Here is a 21,416-nt window from a genome sequence, read left to right as displayed (position 1 = left end):
GACACTACGCGCTGCTGGGAAAACATACATGATATTTTTCGTGCTGGTCATTTTCTTGGGCTCGTTCTACCTAATAAATCTGATCCTGGCTGTGGTGGCCATGGCCTATGAGGAGCAGAACCAGGCCACCATGGAGGAGGCAGAACAGAAAGAAGCTGAATTTCAGCAGATGCTTGAACAACTTAAAAAGCAACAGGAGGCAGCTCAGGTAAATTCTCCAAATCTAACTTTTTTAAATTTGATGGAGAGAAAGCAAGAGTGAAAGTTGTTTGACAGTTCCTATGGGTAGCTGGCAGTATGAGGAATTATTAAAGATTTTTATACTGTGATCATCTACTTAGTTACATTTACTTTAATTATTTTGTTTCATTTTTCTAAGATGTTTACATTATTAAACACAATTGAATTTTCCTGTTATTTTAATTACCTCAAGATTATCAGAATAAAAGAGAAAATGTGATTTGCGGGTCTTCATACCTAAGAAAATTTACTAAATGGGTATACTGGCATTAGGAGAAAATCTTATAGAAATCACCTTTTCTTAGGAAAAATAATTCTTAGTTATTATAAAAAGATGCTCATCTAATTCTTAACAATAGTCTTCACTTTTGTTTAACCAAAAATATGTTGGTTTTTAATGCAATCACTTAATTGCCTCTATGAAGAAGTAAACATATAGTATAGTTAGGGTAACCAGACGTCCCACTTTTGGCGGGACAGTCCTGCTTTTCAACAATTTGTCCTGCATCCTGTGGCGATTTTTGAAAAGAATGCACAGACGGCGGGGGACAAGAAGGGAATATATGGTTTGGGGCTGCCATGTGGCTATTTCACCAGAATATGAGTTTTATATTACTTTTGTTAATTTTATAATGTTAAACTGTAATAATAACAAATAATTGCTGAGAAGTGATTATCGAGACCTGCTTATCAACGTTTGCATTGTTGTCAGGCCCTGCCTCACCCCGTCCCCTGCCCTGCCCCCCCCCCATGTTGTCCCGCCTTACCCATGTTAAAATCTGGTCACCCTAAGTATAGTGTTCTCAGATACAGCAGTATCCAGTAGGTGTATAAACGTTACCAAACTTACAGAAATCAGAGAATCTGAGAAGGATAGCTTGCTCTAATAGTGAGATGTCAGCGCTCCCAGTACAGTCTATTGTAAAATGCCTCTTTTATCACTCTCTAACCTTTAATGAACAAGCAAACTCATTGTCTTTACTAATAATGCTTTAGGAATATTCATTTCTATGTATGAATTCTGTTATTCTTAGAACAATGATAATAATTTTAAAAGCCTACTTAGTATGAGTAGGAGACATGATCAAAAAGCATTGTTTCATTCTAGGACCAGGTGGCTGAGGTGAAGACTGTGAGGGCAATGTTAGGAGAATTAGATATCTTGTCTTGCTTAGCAAACTTTCTGGATAGAGTATTGTGGAGAAGTTGAGAAAGGAACTTTGTAACCATCTGTAAATTTGAATAATAACATTAGAGGCTATTGGACAACGCAATTTCACCAACTCAAGGGAAGACTCAGATCTTTACCTGACACCTCTGCCTTGAGATATGAGGGGATGACCTCAAGTTGACTCATCAGCTTTTCTTCCATGCTCCATTTTCTTTTTCAGAGAAAATAAGATAATGTTGATTAAATACTAATTTTTAGAGTATACCAAATCCCCCAAAGTCATATAAATTTATGCCCTTGTTGATGCCTGATAAATCTCTTTGAATATGTGGTCTGTGAAGCATAAACACAGACATAATAAACTTTACCCCAGAGAAAAGCAAATTATCTTTGAAAGTCTTCATTAGATAGAAAAAAAATTCTGTCTTACACTTGCAGAGACACGTCTAGGTGAGATCAGCTTGAGTCAGCTAATGTATTTGTTCAATGCCATGCAAATGCTTAAGCCATTTTAAAGAAAGATCAGTCTTTTCTAGAGCCAAGCTAAACTATTTCTCCTGTAGCAGGCAGCAACGGTAACTGCCTCTGAACATTCCAGAGAGCCCAGTGCAGCGGGCAGGCTCTCAGACAGCTCATCGGAAGCCTCCAAGTTGAGTTCCAAGAGTGCTAAGGAAAGAAGAAATCGGAGGAAGAAAAGGAAGCAGAAAGAGCAGTCCGGTGGGGAAGAGAAAGATGATGATGAATTCCATAAATCTGAATCTGAAGACAGCATCAGAAGGAAAGGGTTTCGCTTCTCCATTGAAGGGAACAGATTAACATATGAAAAGAGGTACTCTTCCCCACACCAGGTATGGCATTGCTGAGTTTACTGATACATGGATGAGAATTAGGACATGAAAAGAGGGAGAGAATTAGACGGGGCTTAGGAATTTTCATCAACTAAATAGAGTACTACTTTTTATTATATGTAAACTTACAACTTCTCTACATTGTCATGTGACACTTACTCCACATATATGTTAAGTCTCCAGCTTGATGTACTTGAGATAACACTGGGTTGAAAGTCAGAGGACCTATATTTTCATTCTGATATTGTCCTTGGACAATTGACTATAACTAATGGCCTTTAATTTTTCTGATCTTGAGCACCTTTAAAAACATCAACAACAACAAATAGTTAACTCTGGTTCTTTAAGCAGTAATATCCTTTTGATTATGTTATGATTTTATGTTATTTTGCCCCAAATTTCTTTATAACCTACGTGCGTGCTTCTGAAAACACTAGTCATGATACATCACTTTGAATTTTAGAAGTATTGAACATCAATTTCCAACAACACTATGACTTTTAGGTGAAAAAGAAATAATAACTGAAGTGATTTTAGAAAGACATACTAAAATAATTTGGGAAAAGTGAAGGAATGTTTCAAAAGAATAACATAATCCTCGCACTCTGGGAGGCCAAGGTGGGTGGATTGCTTGAGCTCAGGAGTTTGAGACCAGCCTGAGCAAGAGAGAAGCTCCATCTCTAAAAAAAAAATAGCAGGACATTGTGGCAGTCACCTATAGTCCTAGTTACTTAGGAGGCTGAGACAGGAACATCACTTAAGCCCGAAAGTTTGAGGTTGCTGTGAGCTATGATGTCACAGCACTCTACTAAGGGTGACAAAGTGAGATTGTGCCTCAAAAAAAAAAAAAAAAGAAAATAGAAACGAGTAATGAAAACAGATGTGGCCTTGTTAAAGTGATGCTGCCAGTGTTCATTGGATGTTTATAATGTCTGTTGTGATATACTAAAAATGTTTCCTTTTAAACTGAGAAATAATAAAAGGGTTTCGGTTTGTTATTGTTTGTTTTTTGTTATTGCAATAGTTTTAGGTTCCAATCTATGTCCGCATTCCTCAATCCCTAGGGCTAGAAGGCCCTTCTTATGAAACTGTTTTCATTTAATCTGAATATACAATTAGAATGTGAATCAAAAGAAATTAACCACATTCTGTTATGAGTATTGAAATCTCCTGCTTAATCTTGCAGAATGAAAGCATGTTTCAAAGGGTCATAGTAACGTGATTTTCCTTTTTCGTTTGTTTCAAACTTAGTCTTTGTTGAGCATCCGTGGGTCCCTATTTTCTCCAAGGCGCAATAGCAGAACAAGCCTTTTCAGCTTTAGAGGGCGAGCAAAGGATGTGGGATCTGAGAATGACTTTGCTGATGATGAGCACAGCACCTTTGAGGATAACGAGAGTAGGAGAGACTCACTGTTTGTGCCCCGCCGGCATGGAGAGCGACGCAACAGTAACCTGAGTCAGACCAGCAGGTCGTCCCGGATGCTGGCCGTGCTTCCAGCCAATGGGAAGATGCACAGCTCTGTGGATTGCAATGGTGTGGTTTCCTTGGTTGGTGGACCTTCAGTTCCTACATCGCCTGTCGGACAGCTTCTGCCAGAGGTGATAATAGATAAGCCAGCTACTGATGACAATGTAAGGAAGTTTTCAATAGTTCAGGCATGGCTGGCTCATTAATGCTGCACCAGCCAGTGTTTCTACAGAACGGCAACCTTGAGAATGATTCCTGGTTGGTCAAGCTATGAATGCACCTGCATCTTGTAGTCTCTTGAACAGACTAACCAACTAAAACTTAAGACCTCAACACTCTCCTGCACAAACCTGAATGCATTTACTTATTAAGCGTGCTGAGTATTAATTAAACACAATAATTACTGCCTCAAATAGGAGGATTTGCTATACACCTGTACTGAATTGACCTAGCAGGATCTCCTCAAAGGCTCTGATAGAAAAGTCCATGAATGACCCTTGTGTTTAAGAATACGGGGTGTATAATAAATCTTCCAATATATTCTTTAGTATATCTCTGCTTTAGTTTAGATATTCAAAAACACTGTGCTTAAATAGATAGTGTCATGGCTCCCTTAAAATTTCTGGGACTTATATTTATCTTACTAAATAAATGCTGATATAGGTCTTTTCTAAATGAATCTAAATGAAGAAATGCAAATAAATTATTAATACAGACAGATAAAAATAATTGTCTGTCTACAAAGGTTTGTTATGTGCTTATGAGCGTTTACCTAGACGAGGAATTCCTGAACAGATGCTGCCTCTATTTTAGACGGTTCACACATTTGGGAATATATCAGCATGCAGAGGTGTGACTCAGTCACAATTAGATGACTTATTGCTTCAGTACCCTGGATGAAACTGTTGTCCATGAAGCATGTTTGTGTTTTTTCTAACATACGGTTCGTGTTGTCAGTGACTATCCATGTTTTGTGTCCAGAAAATGAGATGACAGCTAAAGTGTTGAAATCATTGTTATTTCCTTAAAAATAAATGGCTACCTTCTCAAAATCCAACGCTTGGATCACTTATGTCACCCTTAAATTACTCTTAATTCAGAAATAAGGGTAACTGCTGAATATATCTCTCAAGAGATTTATCTACTACATCAAAATTATATCATGTTTCATAAAATGAAATCAGAGAGTTAAAAAAAATCCTGCTTCTTGCTGTATGACTAAATGGCGGACAGTTTGGACACTCCAGGTTAATGATTCAATAAGTCAGTCATACCTGCCATCACCAACCCAGTGCATGACGCGTGTGTCTCATGAAATCCACTGTGTCACCATCTGGCTGTTTGCTCACCACATGGCTTGAGTGAATCATTTAATGCATTAGCATTTTCTTCACAGGGAACAACCACAGAAACCGAAATGAGAAAGAGAAGATCAAGTTCTTTCCATGCTTCCATGGACTTCCTAGAAGATCCTTCCCAAAGGCAAAGAGCGATGAGTATAGCCAGCATCCTAACAAATACAGTAGAAGGTGTGTAACAAATTGTGTTGTTTGAGAAAAGATCTCCACTTGTGAGTTGGGAACAGTGCATTCTAATGATAAAACAATAGGTCTTATTCAAGAGTTATTTATTATATGTATACGTATGTTCTACAATATATAAATTTTATTTAAATTTATCTGTTAATGAATGATACTGGAATTAAGAATGTTTTCATCATTTCTTAGAAAAAGGTGACTCTTTGCCATAGCAGGCCTCCCTTTGTTCTGCTTAGCTTAGGACATATAGCAGCATGGCCCCTGCCAGCCTCAGCATTTCCACAAAATAGAAACAAAGAGATGATTCTTATATCACATCGGTACCTACACTAACTTTTATAGCCTGAGGTTGACAATGTAGGTAGTCACTTACATAGGGTTAGACACAATATCTAAACTACCCCCAAACTATGCTATTGTGAAGACATCGTTTAAAAATTCATTCACTTAACATGAGGCGGAGCGCCAAGGGACGGTGTCAGAACACAAGAGAAAAAACTCTTATTTCCTACGTCTGCTGTATGTGTATGCCTAATGAAATGTCTTTGGGAGTCTTACAATGAATCCTATCATTTTTTAACAAATACAAAAAAGGTTGACTCTGTTGTAGATAAAGATGTGCTAGTTACCAAAAATACATCTAGTGGATCTTAATAAATGTATATAATGTTACAGATTTATTTTTTGGTGGTCATTCTTATTTTTCTTTTAATCTAGAACTTGAAGAGTCTAGGCAGAAATGCCCACCTTGTTGGTATAAATTTTCCAACATATTCTTAATCTGGGACTGCTCTCCATATTGGTTAAAAGTGAAACATATTGTTAACCTGGTTGTGATGGACCCCTTTGTGGACCTGGCCATCACCATCTGCATTGTCTTAAATACTCTTTTCATGGCCATGGAACATTACCCCATGACAGAACATTTTAATAATGTGCTTGCAGTAGGAAACTTGGTAAGCATATTGGAAGGTAAATGTGTTCCGTCTTCAAATTTTCTGTGTGAGAAATTTTTACAATAGTTTTTAGCAGTCTTTTAACCACCCTTTGTACCTCCCGACTTCCCCTCAATGGGCTATATCTGTATCCAACTTTTTATCAAAAACAATGACGTTTAATGTCTTCATAAAAACTGAGAAATTAAACAGTAGGCATAGGCCTGCAGTACTACTTGAAAAGTCAATAGTGATATTTATAACTTTGCCAAGATGAAGAAGTAATTCATAGCTAAAAAATATACTTTTTGAAATGATATTATTATAATTTTCCTTACCTTAGAAGGTTACAATAAAATGTTGGATTTTTTTTTAATCCTTCTTACTCATCATCATCGCAAGAAATAATTTAACAACTAATAAATGTCTAACTGTTCTGCTTCTAGGATCTAGGAAGTATATGCATTGTTTTGTCTATTCTATATCAAAACTATGAAATATTGAGCACTGCTAGTACATTTTATTTATTATATGGTTAGCAAGGGCCATTTTTGGAGAAGGTCGCTACTTAAGTCTTTCTTTTGGTGTTTAAAAAGTCATAAATTATTAAAATCTTTACCAGTTGACCTAATTTAGGAAGATTACCTTGTATTTGCTACAAGAAAGAGCTATCGAAAGTAATGTATGATTTTCTACAGCATTTGGTTTGAGATTTAGGATTTTTGATGGTAAGAAGCAAAAACATGGGTGGAGCCTGTGGCTCAGTGAGTAGGGCGTCGGCCCCATATACCGATGGCGGCAGGTTAAAACCCAGCCCCGGCCAAACTGCAAAAAAATAGTCAGGCATTGTGACAGGCACCTGTAGTCCCAGCTATTCAGGAGGCTGAGACAAGAGAATCACCTAAATCCAAGAGATGGAGATTGCTGTGAGCTGACGCCATAGCACTCTAACAAGGGCGATTAAAAAAAAGAAAAAACGGGTAACATCTTGCAGTATTATTATTTATCTATTTTAAAGCTCTGCTATTTTTATTATGAAAATAAATGTATTTTTTATGTGCATAACAAGTCATGATAGTAATGCATATATTACAATAGTAGATAATAATGTATAATAATTCTATCTGATTTAAGGCACTGGGACTAAACTTATAGATAATACAACTGTTTATGAAAAAAATCATGCCAGCATCTGTGTTGTATGCAGTCAGCAGGATGAGGCAGCTTGATGTAATGGAGGGAACACCCTAAAAAGATTTGCACTCAAATCCTAGTTGTGCCATTTTCTAGTTCTATGATAGAAAGAGAGTTATTTTGTGTATCTGAACATCTTAGTTTCTTCACCTGCAAAGTAACCATTGTAATACCTATATTATCCATGTATTAGAGTTTCTGTGAAAATAAAATGAAATACAGTACATGAGTCTTTCATCAACTGTAAATTACTATATCAATTTAAGTTAGGAATGAATCGTAATAAGGAAAGCAGCACAAGCATTATGTTTTAAGAGGAAATATTATGTATTTTATCATTATCTGATGGAATTAGAGTCATTTTGTTGTGATCTTAGGTTTTCACTGGGATCTTTACAGCAGAAATGTTTCTGAAAATTATCGCCATGGATCCATATTACTATTTCCAAGAAGGCTGGAATATCTTTGATGGTTTTATTGTAACGCTTAGCCTGGTAGAACTTGGACTCGCCGACGTGGAAGGATTATCAGTTCTTCGTTCATTCCGATTGGTAAAAACAAAACAAAAGAGTAACAAACACAAAAGCCATTCTTACAATCAGCATTCTTATGTAGTATTGTCGTAGATTTTGCCACATAACCATGACCACTTTAATTTGTTGTGTAACATTCATGTTGTCAAAAACTGTTCTTAAATGTAAAAAAAAAAAATTTACTAAAACCTCTGTTCCCAAGAACATAGTCATGTAAAGTTTGATATCTTACTCAGTTGCTATTCTCACTAATATTGTTTCTAGAGACTGTTAAAATTAGTATTTCTAGATCCAAGGACATTTTTAATGAAAATATAACAGCTTTTAACTTAAAAATGGCCCTTTGTAGCAGTGAATAATAATCAGCTACGAAATGTGCAGGTGGAAACTTTTCATAATTCTACCTCTGGAAAATACATACCTTTCAAAAATCAAAGAAGAAAAAGTTTATATGATTACTAAATAGCCCATTAATTCACATATATACCCTTGCAAGTTGAGAAACAATTGTGTAGTCACAGGAAATATCCCTGCACATATAACTATGGTAATGCTCCAAAGGATCATTAATAAATAATAAACATTTTTCTCTGTTTATATCTGGACTCAAGATGATGTTACTTTGCACGTTATTGAGAAATGAGTATCTTTCAGTAGAGATCATTCAGATTCAGATATTAATATTTTAATGTCAGATATGGTATATCTTAAAACCATCTTTATAAAACAAATTAAGAAGTGTGGAATCCCAAATAATCATTAACAATCCACTCTCAGATAAAATGACTTAAATGGCTAACATAGGGAGAACTAAATTAGTCATGAGCTGGAGAGATTTAGGGCATTAAGAGATTTAATTTTGGTTATCATTCTTGGTAAATCTCAATATATGTAATGTTTTAAAAGATCATAATTATGCATATTAACTTTTTATTTTCCAGCTCCGAGTTTTCAAGCTGGCAAAGTCTTGGCCAACATTAAATATGCTGATAAAAATCATCGGCAATTCAGTGGGGGCTCTGGGAAACCTCACGCTGGTGTTGGCCATCATCGTCTTTATTTTTGCCGTGGTCGGAATGCAGCTCTTTGGTAAGAGCTACAAAGATTGTGTGTGCAAGATCTCCAGTGACTGTGAGCTCCCGCGCTGGCACATGCACGACTTCTTCCACTCCTTCCTGATTGTGTTCCGTGTGCTGTGTGGAGAGTGGATAGAGACCATGTGGGACTGCATGGAGGTCGCTGGCCAAGCCATGTGCCTTACTGTCTTCATGATGGTCATGGTCATTGGAAACCTAGTGGTATGTACTCACTTAAGATACATGTTTCAGGCTTGGTGCCTATAGCTCAGCGGCTAGGGCGCCAGCCACATACACCAGATCTGGCGGGTTTGAATTCATCCTGGGCCTGCCAAACAATGACAACTATAACCAAAAAATAGCCAGGGATTGTGGTGGGCACCTGTAGCCCCAGCTACTTGGGAGGCTGAGGCAAGAGAATCACTTGAGCCCAAGAGTTTGAGGTTGCCGTGAGCTGTGACGCCATAGCACTCTACCAAGGCTGACATAGTGAGACTCCATATCAAAAAGAAAAAAACAGATCTATTTCAGAAATATATTAAAAGCATAATAGAATGCTGATCATTTTGTTTAAAAAATAAAGGCCCATATGATGATAAAAAGTCTCTTACCTTGGATATACTTATATTCTCACTTTGAAAACACAATGTAACAGCGACCCTACAATTTATACCTAATTCTGTTATGTCAATTATTTCATCATATTTATTTTGTGAATTGCAATAAAGTATCTTATTGAAGACAGGGCTAAAATGATATGCTGGGAACATTTTACAAATTCAGAGCCAAGGAAGAGAGAAGTCTAAAAGGAAGAGAGTGAGAAAGCCCACCTTTACCTTCCAGTATAGAACTACAAAATGGTGCCTTTAAATGCTCATAATGACTGCAATTTCCTTGCCCTTTTGTGGCATACAAGCATTCAATCACTCTATGCCCCATGGAAGATGTATTAGCCAGACTGAATTGGGTTATTCTCTATTGCCTCCAGGTCATAACAAAGGATAGCAAATGATGCCTGAGATTATACTGAAGGAGTAACTGAGCAATTCTCCTCTCTCTGAAATTTGAAGAGTTATTGTTCATAGTAAGAATTAGATAGTATATTACAAAAGATGTGGACATCAATGTGCCAGTCTTGTGGAAATATAAGAGATTATTCAAAAACAGTTCTAATTAGTCAACAGTGGGGGAATGAGAAATACAACAGGTTAAGAAAACAAGTATCAATGCCTATGTTAAGTCGTTAATCTTCATTCTAAGCACTAATAGATTTTTCACTTAATTTCCAATTTAATGTCTCTGTTTATCAAAAAGAAACTATAGAATACATTTAAATGCATAGTTTATTTAAATGCATAGTTGCAAATATTAGTGATTTTTAAGTTGAGGAATCTTGTATAGCCCATATATAAATCTTCTTCCATTTATACAATTTTAAACTTAGTATAACCTTATGTCAGTTCATTCAACTTATTCATTTTACAAGTGGGAGAACTTGAGAACAATAGAAATCATGTTTTTGCCCAAGGATGTATAGGTAAGCAGCTATTGAATCAGGTCACGAATTCATATCACACAATTTCTCATCACTATCCTGTAGTGTTTTTCATTTAGTTTTAGAACTTAGGGTCCAAGCACAAGGCTCAGCCTATACTCCTAGAACTCTGGGAAGCCATGTGGGAAGAGGTCTTGAGGTCAGGAGTTTGAGCCCAGCCTGAGCAAGACCCTGTCTGTGCCAAAAGTATAAAAAAATTAGCCAGGCGTGGTAGTCCCAGCTACTCAGAAGGTTGAGGCTGGCGGATTGCTTGAGATCGGGAGCTTGAGGTTGCAATACCTGATGGTCATGCCACCGCCCTCTAACCAGAACAATAAAGCAAGACTCTGTCTCAATAAACCTAACAAAATAAAACAAAAACAATAAAACATAACTCATAGTTTCCTCCACACTTACAAGAATAATCTGTACTGCTTTACGTTGGAATGAAATTGTAACCATGTTTTTTATTGTTTTTAAGGTCCTGAATCTCTTTCTGGCCTTGCTTCTGAGCTCATTTAGCGCAGACAACCTCGCAGCCACTGACGATGATAATGAAATGAACAATCTCCAAATTGCTGTGGATAGGATACAGAAAGGAATAGATTATGTTAAAAGAAAAATATATGAATTCATTCAGCAGTCCTTTGTTAGAAAACAAAAGATTTTAGATGAAATTAAACCACTTGATGATCTAAACAACAGGAAAGATTGTATGTCCAATCATACAACAGAAATTGGGAAAGATCTTGACTATCTTAAAGACGTAAATGGAACCACAAGTGGCATAGGCACCGGCAGCAGTGTCGAAAAATACATCATCGATGAAAGTGATTACATGTCATTCATACACAATCCCAGTCTTACTGTGACTGTACCAATCGCTGTAGGAGAGTCTGACTTTGAAAACTTAAACACGGAGGACTTTAGTAGTGAATCCGATTTGGAAGAAAGTAAAGAGGTAAGATTCTATACAGGTGGGTAGGTATAAATATGTACATACACATACACACACATATATATCGACAGTCTCCAACTTAAGATGGTTCCACTGTGTTTTCTCAACTTTATGATTATGCAAAAGCAATATGCCTTCATTAGAAACTGTACTTTAAATTTTGATCTTTTCCCAGGCTAACAATATCCATACAATAGTCTCTTGTGATACTGTTGCCACAGCTTCCAGTCAGCAACGTGATTATGAGGATAAACAACCAATATTATACTCTATAGTGTATTAAATAATACATACATATAATTACATGATATATTCAACATGTTATAAAATATGCTTTGTCGTAGATGATTTTGCCCAACTGTAGGCTAATGTAAATGGTCTGAGCACATTTAAGTGAGATTAGGCTAAGTAAGCAATCATGCTTGGTAGGTTAGGTGTATGAAATTTATTTTGACTTATAATATTTTCAACTTACAGTATTTTGAACTTACAATACGATGTTGGGACACAACCCTATCCTAAGCCAAGGAATCTGTAATATATGTACATAGTATTCTGTTGCCTGCATTTGCCAATTATATATTTTCTATATAGAATTCTTTTGCCATAACCTAAAACTTCACTTCACGGAAGAACCAAAGACAAAGATTTAACCCAGAGAAATGAATGGTAAATTGAAGAATAACTCACATGTTTCTCATCCTCACCAATAGATATTGGTTAGATGAATGAATGAATCATCCTACAAAAGGATTGGTTAGATGAATGAATGAATCATCCTACGAAAGGATAAACAGCACCTGATTTAATCCTGTGTTACCCCGGAAAGGGATGTGTTATCATCCTAACGTTTTAGATAAGAACACTAGCTTAGGGAGCTTATATAGCTAGTGAGGGAAGAGCTAAGATTGTACTTCTAGATTTTTTTCACATGTGTATGGAAAAGAACTTAACAAGAACTATTCTGTGTAGTTCCTTTAACTAAAAGTGCATTTTTCTATATATTAGTCTTCTTGGACTGCCATAACTCTGTAGCATAATCTGAGTAGTTTAACAACCAAAATTATTTTCTCACAGTTTCAGAAACTGGAAAAGTCTAAGTTGAAGGTGCCAACAGGATCCATGTCTGGTGAGGGCTGTCTCCTTGGGTTCCAGATGGCTACCTCCCCGCTGTGTCCTCACTCAGCCTGTTGTCTGTCTTGTGCTGGAGAGAAAGAGCTCTGCTATCACCCCTTCTTATCAGGCACCTGCCCTATCAGATTACAGCCCCACCCTTTTATCTACATTTAACCCTTTCACTACCTCACAGGCCTTATTTTTAAATTCGATCACATTGCAAGTTAGAGCTTTGACGTATGGATTTGAGGGGGGACAAAATTAAATCGCGACCAACCCACTTAAAATTATTAAGATTATTTCTAATGGATATTTAAGATAATTCAAAAAAAGCCTAGAACAAAGCCTTTATTCTCAGTGTATGGAAGTCTCAAAAAGTGTAGGTTCCATTCTTTAAGCTACGCAGTATAAATAATTTAAAGGATGTAGCATATCAAAGACATTTTGTTACCAATACAATTCTATAATATAATGCCATGTCACATTTTGATAGTTGTTCACATAAGATACCACAGGCATGTGACGTTCTTTTGAATTATTGAATATGCCTCTTTAAAGATGTTTTAAGCAATTATAATGAATCTCTGAATATTTCAGGTAATCTTTGGCTTTTTGCAGTAGGAGACTAGTGTTGGAGCTATAAACCTGATGCTTAACCCTAGCTTTAGAGCTTCTTAGGTTGTTCAACTTTGGGTAATGAGAGAAGAGGTATAGTGCAGAGACATAATGGTAGGTAGATCCTGGTCTCATTTCTCATGGCCATTGAAGAAATAGATTCAGGAAATAAACGATAGATTGCTTTGGTAAAACATTTGGGAATTTTTCAACATTTATAAGTTGAATATATCTCAGTTTAAGCTTTGTTCATTAAAGGACTCAGGTTTTGCATTAAGGAACAGGATGGTCAATTAAAAAAAATTATTGTCTTCCTATTTATAAAGTTGGTTCTTAACCTCTGCTTAAAGAAATTTCATAATATCCTCATCCGATTTTCTCTAGACTTACATTACATATTTGATGAGGAATAATAACTCCTACCTATTATCTGTTAAGTTAAAACAGGGAGGGTTATTTTATTACAAAGACCATCCATAACAAATACTTTTTCTGAAAAAATTTGACGGGTTTTATACTGTTACTATTTTTGTTTGTATTGATCAGGGCTAAAAGGAACATGAATCTCTTTTAAAGTGGCTATTCACCCAGCCAGTCTAGGCAGTTCTGTTTCTTTATAGTTTCTTTATACATCGTGAGACATCGCATTAATTGACATTTTCAATGTTAGGATAACAGAAACTAGAGATAAATTAGTGCTGTACTTCTCAAATTGTGTGTCATGGACAAGTTGGAGTTGAGGAAACTGTTTAATAGACCTCTGGGGTTTTTTAATTTATCTTAATGAAATAGATTACATCAAGAGCACGTTGCATGTTGTAGGGTAAAGTTCTGATTAAATGATGGTTTTACTGTCTGTGCTGAATCCTAATGGTTTGTCTAATTAGAGTGCACATACTTGGTCCCTAGGTGTAGAGCTAGAGGTTCAGCAGCTCTTAAGTTTCTGAAACAGTGTATCAGCTCTTTGAAGGTAGCTGTAAGGAAGCCTCTGGCCCCCAGGCAGAATGATCACTTTCTTTATTGGTTTCCAGAGATGTAAAGCATACAGCATAGGTAATAATAAATAATGCATACTCTCAACTCATCCATCTCACAAAGTACTGTAAGATTTTAAAATAGTTACTTCTATGGATATATGTCTCTCTATTGATGTCCTGATCTACTTACACATATGTGATACAAAGTAGACACTCAGATAAAACTTTTCCAGCTCAGTCAAGCCTTCTTCATAGAATCAGTTAGAAGAATTCTCACAGTCACACTTGCTGTGATGAAAGTGTACTTGAAAATACAGTTTTATGTGCCATGATATTGGACCCCATTTTTCTCAGGATTCAGTTGAGTTATATTTTGTTTTTGTTAGCCATTTTACCCGCCCAGTTTATACCATGTTTCTAAGAAGATAATAACCCCTCATTGTCTTCACATGAATTGCTACTGAAGTGTGTTTGTGTATCATCCAACTGAAATATTAAAAATTAAATACACAAACTTCTATTCATCCCCTAATATTTTTTCATTTCTTTCATTCACTTTTGAATTACTTTCTTTTAATATTCTTTTATAGATTGTCGTATTGTCTCAAATTTCCTGGCCCTTCTGCTTCATTATTTCTTCCTTCTGATCAGAAATAAACCCACACGAAATTATTTCTCCTCATTGCTTCATCAGTTTTATGTTGTAGTTCGTTCCTCAAAGCAAGACAAAATTTATGAGATGCTCTGCTTTTAGAGAAATGAAACCGAGAGCCGATTCCCCCCAAGGTGAAGATTCTTTAGTCCCCGTTAGTAATGCAGACTATAGTATATTGAAGTATATTTGGGGTTTTTCTGTGCTTCCCTTTATTCTTTTTGCCTACTTTCATTTATTCAGCAGTTCCCACATTTCAAGGGGACTAGATAATGGGCAATACTAATAAACCATAAGCTGTGATTCTGGTAGCATGGCTCTCCACCTTTAAATATGAATTTTTCTATTCAGACATACTTTACTGACTCAAAACTGTTATCTTTCATGGCCTGTATTATACCCGTTTTGCTTGAATGTGTTACTGTTTTCTGGTCATAATTTGAATAATGACTTATCTACAGTGAGCCATAATAGTACCCCCAAAATTGTATTAATGCCTCATGTTAAAATTACAAGAGTTCATTGTTTAATATTCACATTCTAAACATTTGATTTTAGATGGGTGAGACTATAGTTACAATATTCTTGGTGAAAGATCAGATACTGGCTTATATAATTCCACATTAGCTACATACTGTGGGATGTTCCCTAACTAATCCTCAATTTGCTCATCTCAAAAATAAGAAAATGTTATCTTCTGCAATCTTTGGGAGGGACATTACATAAGATAACCCGAAGTGCTTAGCACAGTGCTTTACATGAAGCATTCAATAAATGATCGTCATTATGGTTATCACTAGTCACATACCACCATACTGTTTCAGTTAGTTTTTTTTTTATCAAAATTAACTAATAACATATTCCACTATGCTTATTTTTTTGTTGTATGCTTTTTTACATCTTTAGTAAATCATTTGCGTCTGTGGCTTAAATGGGTAGGGTGCTGGCCCCATATGCCAGAGGTGGTGGGTCCAGCCCCAGCCCCAGCCAAAAATAAATAAATAAATAAATTGTTTTATAAACTTATCTGGGGATAGTAATAAATTGCATTTTTTCTGTTTAATTGTAAAATTGTTTTGATTAAGTTCTTCATATGGTAAACCCCTTGCATTATTTAGGAAAATGGTTTTTCTGAAGGGTATCCCAATCAGAAAATATAAATATGCAAAAATATGAAGACAGGATGCAACAGGAGGGGTTTGGAAACAAAGAGCAGATTGGAATTGCTGGGGCATAAAGTCACAGGAGATGAGGCTGAAGATGTCAGCAAGTGGCAAATAGTCTCAGTTTCCAGGAAACCAAGAATAGATGGATGTGAAGAGACATGGTAAGATGAGAAGCCATATTTACATATTAATACTTATACTCCTGCATCAGGGATCCAGTCTCACATTACTGTCTTCTATCCCAGGACAAACTTAGTGGCAGTCTTTTCTACATCTTCCTCCCATTGGTTTCCAGATGAAGAAAAGGCCTGGCATGGGCCACATTCATCATCTCTTTGAGTTGCAATGACCTCACCCAAGTATATCAAAATAATTTGAGGAATTGTTTTTAAAGCTTTGAAACATTGCTTGACTCAAGAAATAGAAATTTTAGCTAGGAATGTAGGTTTCTATTGAACATTAAGGGTTAAGAATGGTGGCTTAGACAGACTTAAGATTCAGACTTAAGATTCAGTTTAAATATTATAAATACCTTTTTAAACAATTGAGTCATTAAAATTATACCTCTTTGGAATAAAAATGACACACTTTGCTAAAGTAATAAAGAAAAAATATATAAAGAAAAGAAAAGAAAAAAGTATATTCCTTTGAGCAATTTGTGAATCTCAGAAAAAATAGTAAAAAGATCATTTGAGTCCTTGTAATTCAGGTCACTTTAATAGGAAGCATCATTTTTTGAGCATTCACTATGCACAAAGCTCTGTTTGCGGGGTTCTACACATATCATCTTGTTTAAGCTCCATGCCATACGATAGATATTATTACTGCAATCCTGGAGATTAGAATGAACCATATTTTGAACAAATGAATATTTGCAGTCACACACATCGTCAGTGGTTGATCCCAGACTAGAATGAATGCAGGCAGTCTGCTACAGTCTGTGTTCTTACTGTTACTCTCAATCTTCTTAATAATTTCTGAAAAGTTGCTTTCTTTGGCATTTATTTAAAATGAATGACACTGTTTATTGGAGAACTAAGTATGGGTGTCAACTACAGATTTGGTGTAAACTGCCATCCTCTGATCACTAGACTAGATTAATAGCACAGCCAGGAGGCTGTGAGTCCTCTTGCTCAGTCTTGAACCATCTCCTTCCTCTTGTGCTGGCCTGCATTTGGCTGACCTGTTTCTGCCTTCCACACTGTGGAAGTCCAGTTCCACTCACAGAGCACGTAGACTCACAGGCTATGGATACTCAAGGTGGTACTTAAGGGGAAACTTCTTCTGAGTTTAATACTGCCTGGGAGAATCTGCCATATCATAAGGAAACATTTCTGTGATGCATCATCAGAAGGTCTGTGAGAGCAAGAAATCACTAATCACGTCTTACCTTAAGTGCCCATCACTTACAACATACGTATTAAATGAATGAATGAATGGGTGATGCGCAATTACTTCTTGATTTTCATCTGTTCTCCCAATTATATCAACTGTGTTTGAAAAAATGTACTAGCTGCTTTGCTGATATTTTTCCATTTAATACTTTCTTCCCTCCTGTATATGGATTAAGGAACATATGACAACTTTCAGCCTGAGCCCATGACCTCCATGAGATGGCATCTACTTTCCATAAAGAGCACTACCATCTAGCCATGGAAATCCAAGCTCCCTTTTTCTTATATCTATGTAATTACACGACTAAGTCCACCTCTCCCTGTCTACTCCTCTGCATCCTCACTGCCTCCACCCAATGTCAGGCTCCCACCATCTCTCAGATTTCCTGCTACAGCCTCCCTGCAGACCTCTCACATTAAAGCTGCCTTACTAGTCTGGCCTGAGCACAACCATGGGGACTCTTTCTAAAATGTAAATCTGATCATAGCTGTATCCTCCCTAACCTTTCAGACGTTACCTATTGTTCAAGGTATCTATGCAGTTTAACAAGGGTATAAATCCCTGCAAAACCTGGCCACCACTGATCCCATCTAGTCTTGTAAATAGTATATCCCACCCCTCCCCACCCAGCTACGCTGATCTTTTGTTTCCTGATCTGCATACTTTATCAGTAGCATCTTTATACTTGTTCTTTCTGCTGGAAATACTCCTCCTTCACCCAACCCATCATTCTGGACCTAATTCTCCCTTTCTTCTACCCTTCCCTTCCTAGACAGAGCTAGGTACTCTCAATACCCCTTAGGAGAACCCTAGCAGAGTGTGTGGCAATTGTTTGCTTATCTGTATTTTCTATCTGACTATGAACCATGAGAGCAGTTTTTGTGTCTACCATATTTACTATTTTATTTTGTAGGTCCTAGTGTTGGTGCCTGGAATGTTCTAGTATTTTTGGTTGTTGAAAATGTCAAATATCGGTAATTACGGGTCTTACGAATTACACAATATTGTGATGAAAACTGTTACCATTTATCAAGAAAGCACATACCAAACATTTTCCATTTGTCATTCTATTTGATCCTTCAAACAACCATTTGCAGTAGGACCATTTTTACAAATTATAAATCTAAAGGTTAAGGAGGTCAAGATAATTGCCTGAAGTCCATAAAACCGTAAAGCCAGTAATTGTGATTCAAATCCAAGTTTGTCTGACCCTCAACACAATACCTTGAACGCTTTCATTAATTATGCAAGTTCCTTACACAGTAGATACTTATCTAATGTCATCATTTAATGTTGAAAATTAATGTCAAAGAACATGAGAAATACTTTAAGCTCAATTCCCTAAAATGAATCTAATGATAAAAATTGCTTATTTGATTTCCAATTGGGTTTCTAGCTGGGGTTTATAAATGCAATTTTGCAGGATATTTTTGTACCCTTTCCCACTTTTTTCATTACAATGATTTTATATTAGACCAACATGTAATGATACGTTATGTTTCTTTATCTCCAATTGTTAGTGTAAAGGTTCATGTTTGACATTCTTTAAAGCAGAATTCAGAATCGATATTAGAACTATGCTCCTCAGTCTTCCCCTTTACATTGGGCATGTGTTTAATTAATAAGCAAAATTAATCTCTGGTAAATATGAAAATCTACTTAAGATTGTTCTTACAACATATAGCTTGATGAAGAAATCAGCTAGGAATGATGTGGGAATTAGTGAGTTAATATTTGAGTTTTCTAGCTGCCCTATGAGATGCTAAGTCTCAAAACAGTGTCTTTTCCTTTGATATTATATTGCTGCTTTGTTGAGAGTCTTTAATAGAGATGATTTTAATTTTTAATACGCACAGTGTACACTGGATATATTTACTAGTGCACAATGTACACAATGAAATAATAATATTTTTGGTCACCTCATTTATGTATGATTTGGGATATATAAGGCCATGATAGATGTCTATATGTATATGTATAAACACATATACATGTACACACATACCTGTTTTATAGACACATATATAAAACATACATATATAAAACAATATTAAAATGTTCATCTTTAAAATAGTACCTACCCACTTTTAAAAATGAGTAGTTGGAATTATATTCTTCATTTGTTTCATTTAAATATATATACATATAGTACATGTAATATATATATAGTGTATGTATATCATACTAATTCTATATCATTTTGACCTTTAAATTCCATATTTATTTATTTATATCACTTATTATGAATTAAACACATATTAAATTATATAATTAAGATCTCTGTAAGAAACTGAATGTGAAAGTCAAAGCATAAACATTCTAAGATCAAGTTAGAGAATGAGAAAAAAGCATTTAATCATTTACTCTCAAAGAAGTACTGTGGAGTGGATTGTTTGATTGGCTTCCCTTTGCTTAGCTTTGTTTTGCTTCACCCTCAAGGTCAAAATCATTTGCTATAGTAGAGAACACTTTTAAAAAGCAAGAAATGTTGCATAAATCCACTGAGGATAAAAAATGCTCTTCCCATCAGGATTGTAATTATTAAGTGGTTATTGAATGGCCTGATGTACAAGGCAAAGTAGATGCTTCAGATACAATGTGGTCTCTCCATTTCCCCAGCTCAGACATTAAGTCAGTCTGCCAAAAAATATGAACAATACAAAGCAGTGTATAAATACATAATTTAGCTATTGAGGATAATGTTTGAAAGTATACTTATTTTCAAAGGAACTAGCCCATATGGAAATTAACAAATTAAAGGATGATTAGTTGCCTAATAAATATTAAAATGGATTTTTAAAATATTCTGTTGGTCTTGAAAGCAGCAAGAATAAATTATTATGTAAAATATAGATTTAAAAATAAATTGAATTTTGATCTTGAACAACAAGGAAAAATTATTTAGCTTTATTTATTTTTAAATCAATAAAAATGCTTATTTGAGACTATTTTAGTTTTGCTCTTATCTACTTTTTGAATATTTTTTCTGAACTCATATTTTATGTTCTAATGTAGAGCTGGACTTTTCCCATACATGTAAAGAGTCTTTCCTTCCTTTTTTAAATAATAATATTATTATGTCAGTCAAATAAAGAAGAGAGGCTCGGTGCCAGCCACATGCACTGAAAGTGGTGGGTTCGAAGCCAGCCTGGGCCGGCTAATCAACAATGACAACTGCAACAAAAAATAGCCAGATGTTGTGGTGGGCACCTGTAGTCCCAGATGCTTGGGAGGCTGAGGCAAGAGAAGCTCTTGAGCCCAAGAATTTGAGGTTGCTGTGAGCTGTGATGTCATAGCACTCTACCGAGGGCAACATAGTGAGACTCTCTCTGTCTCAAAAAAAAAAAAAAAAAAAGAGAGAGCCACTTTATCTTTTATCTCAACAATGAGAAGTATAAGAATATATTGATAAAAATATACTGATTATGACGGTTTTAATACAATTAAGCCTGTGATGAAAAGTTAAGAGAAAATAAGGACACTGAGAATTTAAATAACATAAATAACAAAAGGAAATGTATTATTACTGTACATAATTTCAAAAAATCATATTTTATAATATTACATATGCAAAAACGATTGCATATTCACATAATTTCAAAAAGCATATTCACATATGCTCATGGGATATTAGCGTAAATTAACCATATACTGGAGCTCAAAGTAGAGCTCAGAGTAAACTTCAATAAATTTAAGTTAATAGACATTATACAGGGTTATCTGATACAGTGCAGTTGAGTCTAAAATTAATAACAAATTGAAAGAATTTCAACCACTTGAAAATTAAGAAATTCCTTCTAAACAAATATTGAATTGAGGAGTAAATAAAATACATGGATAGCTATTTCAAACATAAAAAGATTTTATGTCAAAAATATATGGAATAGGTTTAGCGCCTGTGGCTTAAGTGGCTAAGGTGCCAGCCACATACACCTAAGGTGGTGGGTTTGAATCCAGCCCAGGTCTGCCAAAACAACAATGACGCTGCAACCAAAAAAAA

General features: G+C 35.6%; 1 protein-coding gene across 1 annotated transcript in view; it reads left to right on the top strand.

Moving 5' to 3' along the window:
• LOC100963118 (sodium channel protein type 1 subunit alpha) overlaps nt 1–21,416 on the top strand; it is an 81,365-nt gene that overhangs the window by 28,665 nt on the left and 31,284 nt on the right. Inside the window, exons 9-16 of the mRNA XM_012808453.2 lie at nt 2–208; nt 1,975–2,259; nt 3,511–3,891; nt 5,124–5,256; nt 5,983–6,221; nt 7,772–7,945; nt 8,869–9,225; nt 11,019–11,498. Of these exons, the coding sequence (XP_012663907.1) occupies nt 2–208; nt 1,975–2,259; nt 3,511–3,891; nt 5,124–5,256; nt 5,983–6,221; nt 7,772–7,945; nt 8,869–9,225; nt 11,019–11,498 (2,256 nt within the window). The remainder of the gene's footprint in view (nt 1; nt 209–1,974; nt 2,260–3,510; nt 3,892–5,123; nt 5,257–5,982; nt 6,222–7,771; nt 7,946–8,868; nt 9,226–11,018; nt 11,499–21,416) is intronic.

The sequence above is a fragment of the Otolemur garnettii genome, unplaced genomic scaffold (assembly GCF_000181295.1).
Source record: "Otolemur garnettii isolate 467f Iridium unplaced genomic scaffold, OtoGar3 scaffold00090, whole genome shotgun sequence".
Taxonomy (NCBI): domain Eukaryota; kingdom Metazoa; phylum Chordata; class Mammalia; order Primates; family Galagidae; genus Otolemur; species Otolemur garnettii.
Note: the sequence above shows the minus strand (reverse complement) of the source record. Positions and strands in the feature narration are given on the sequence as shown.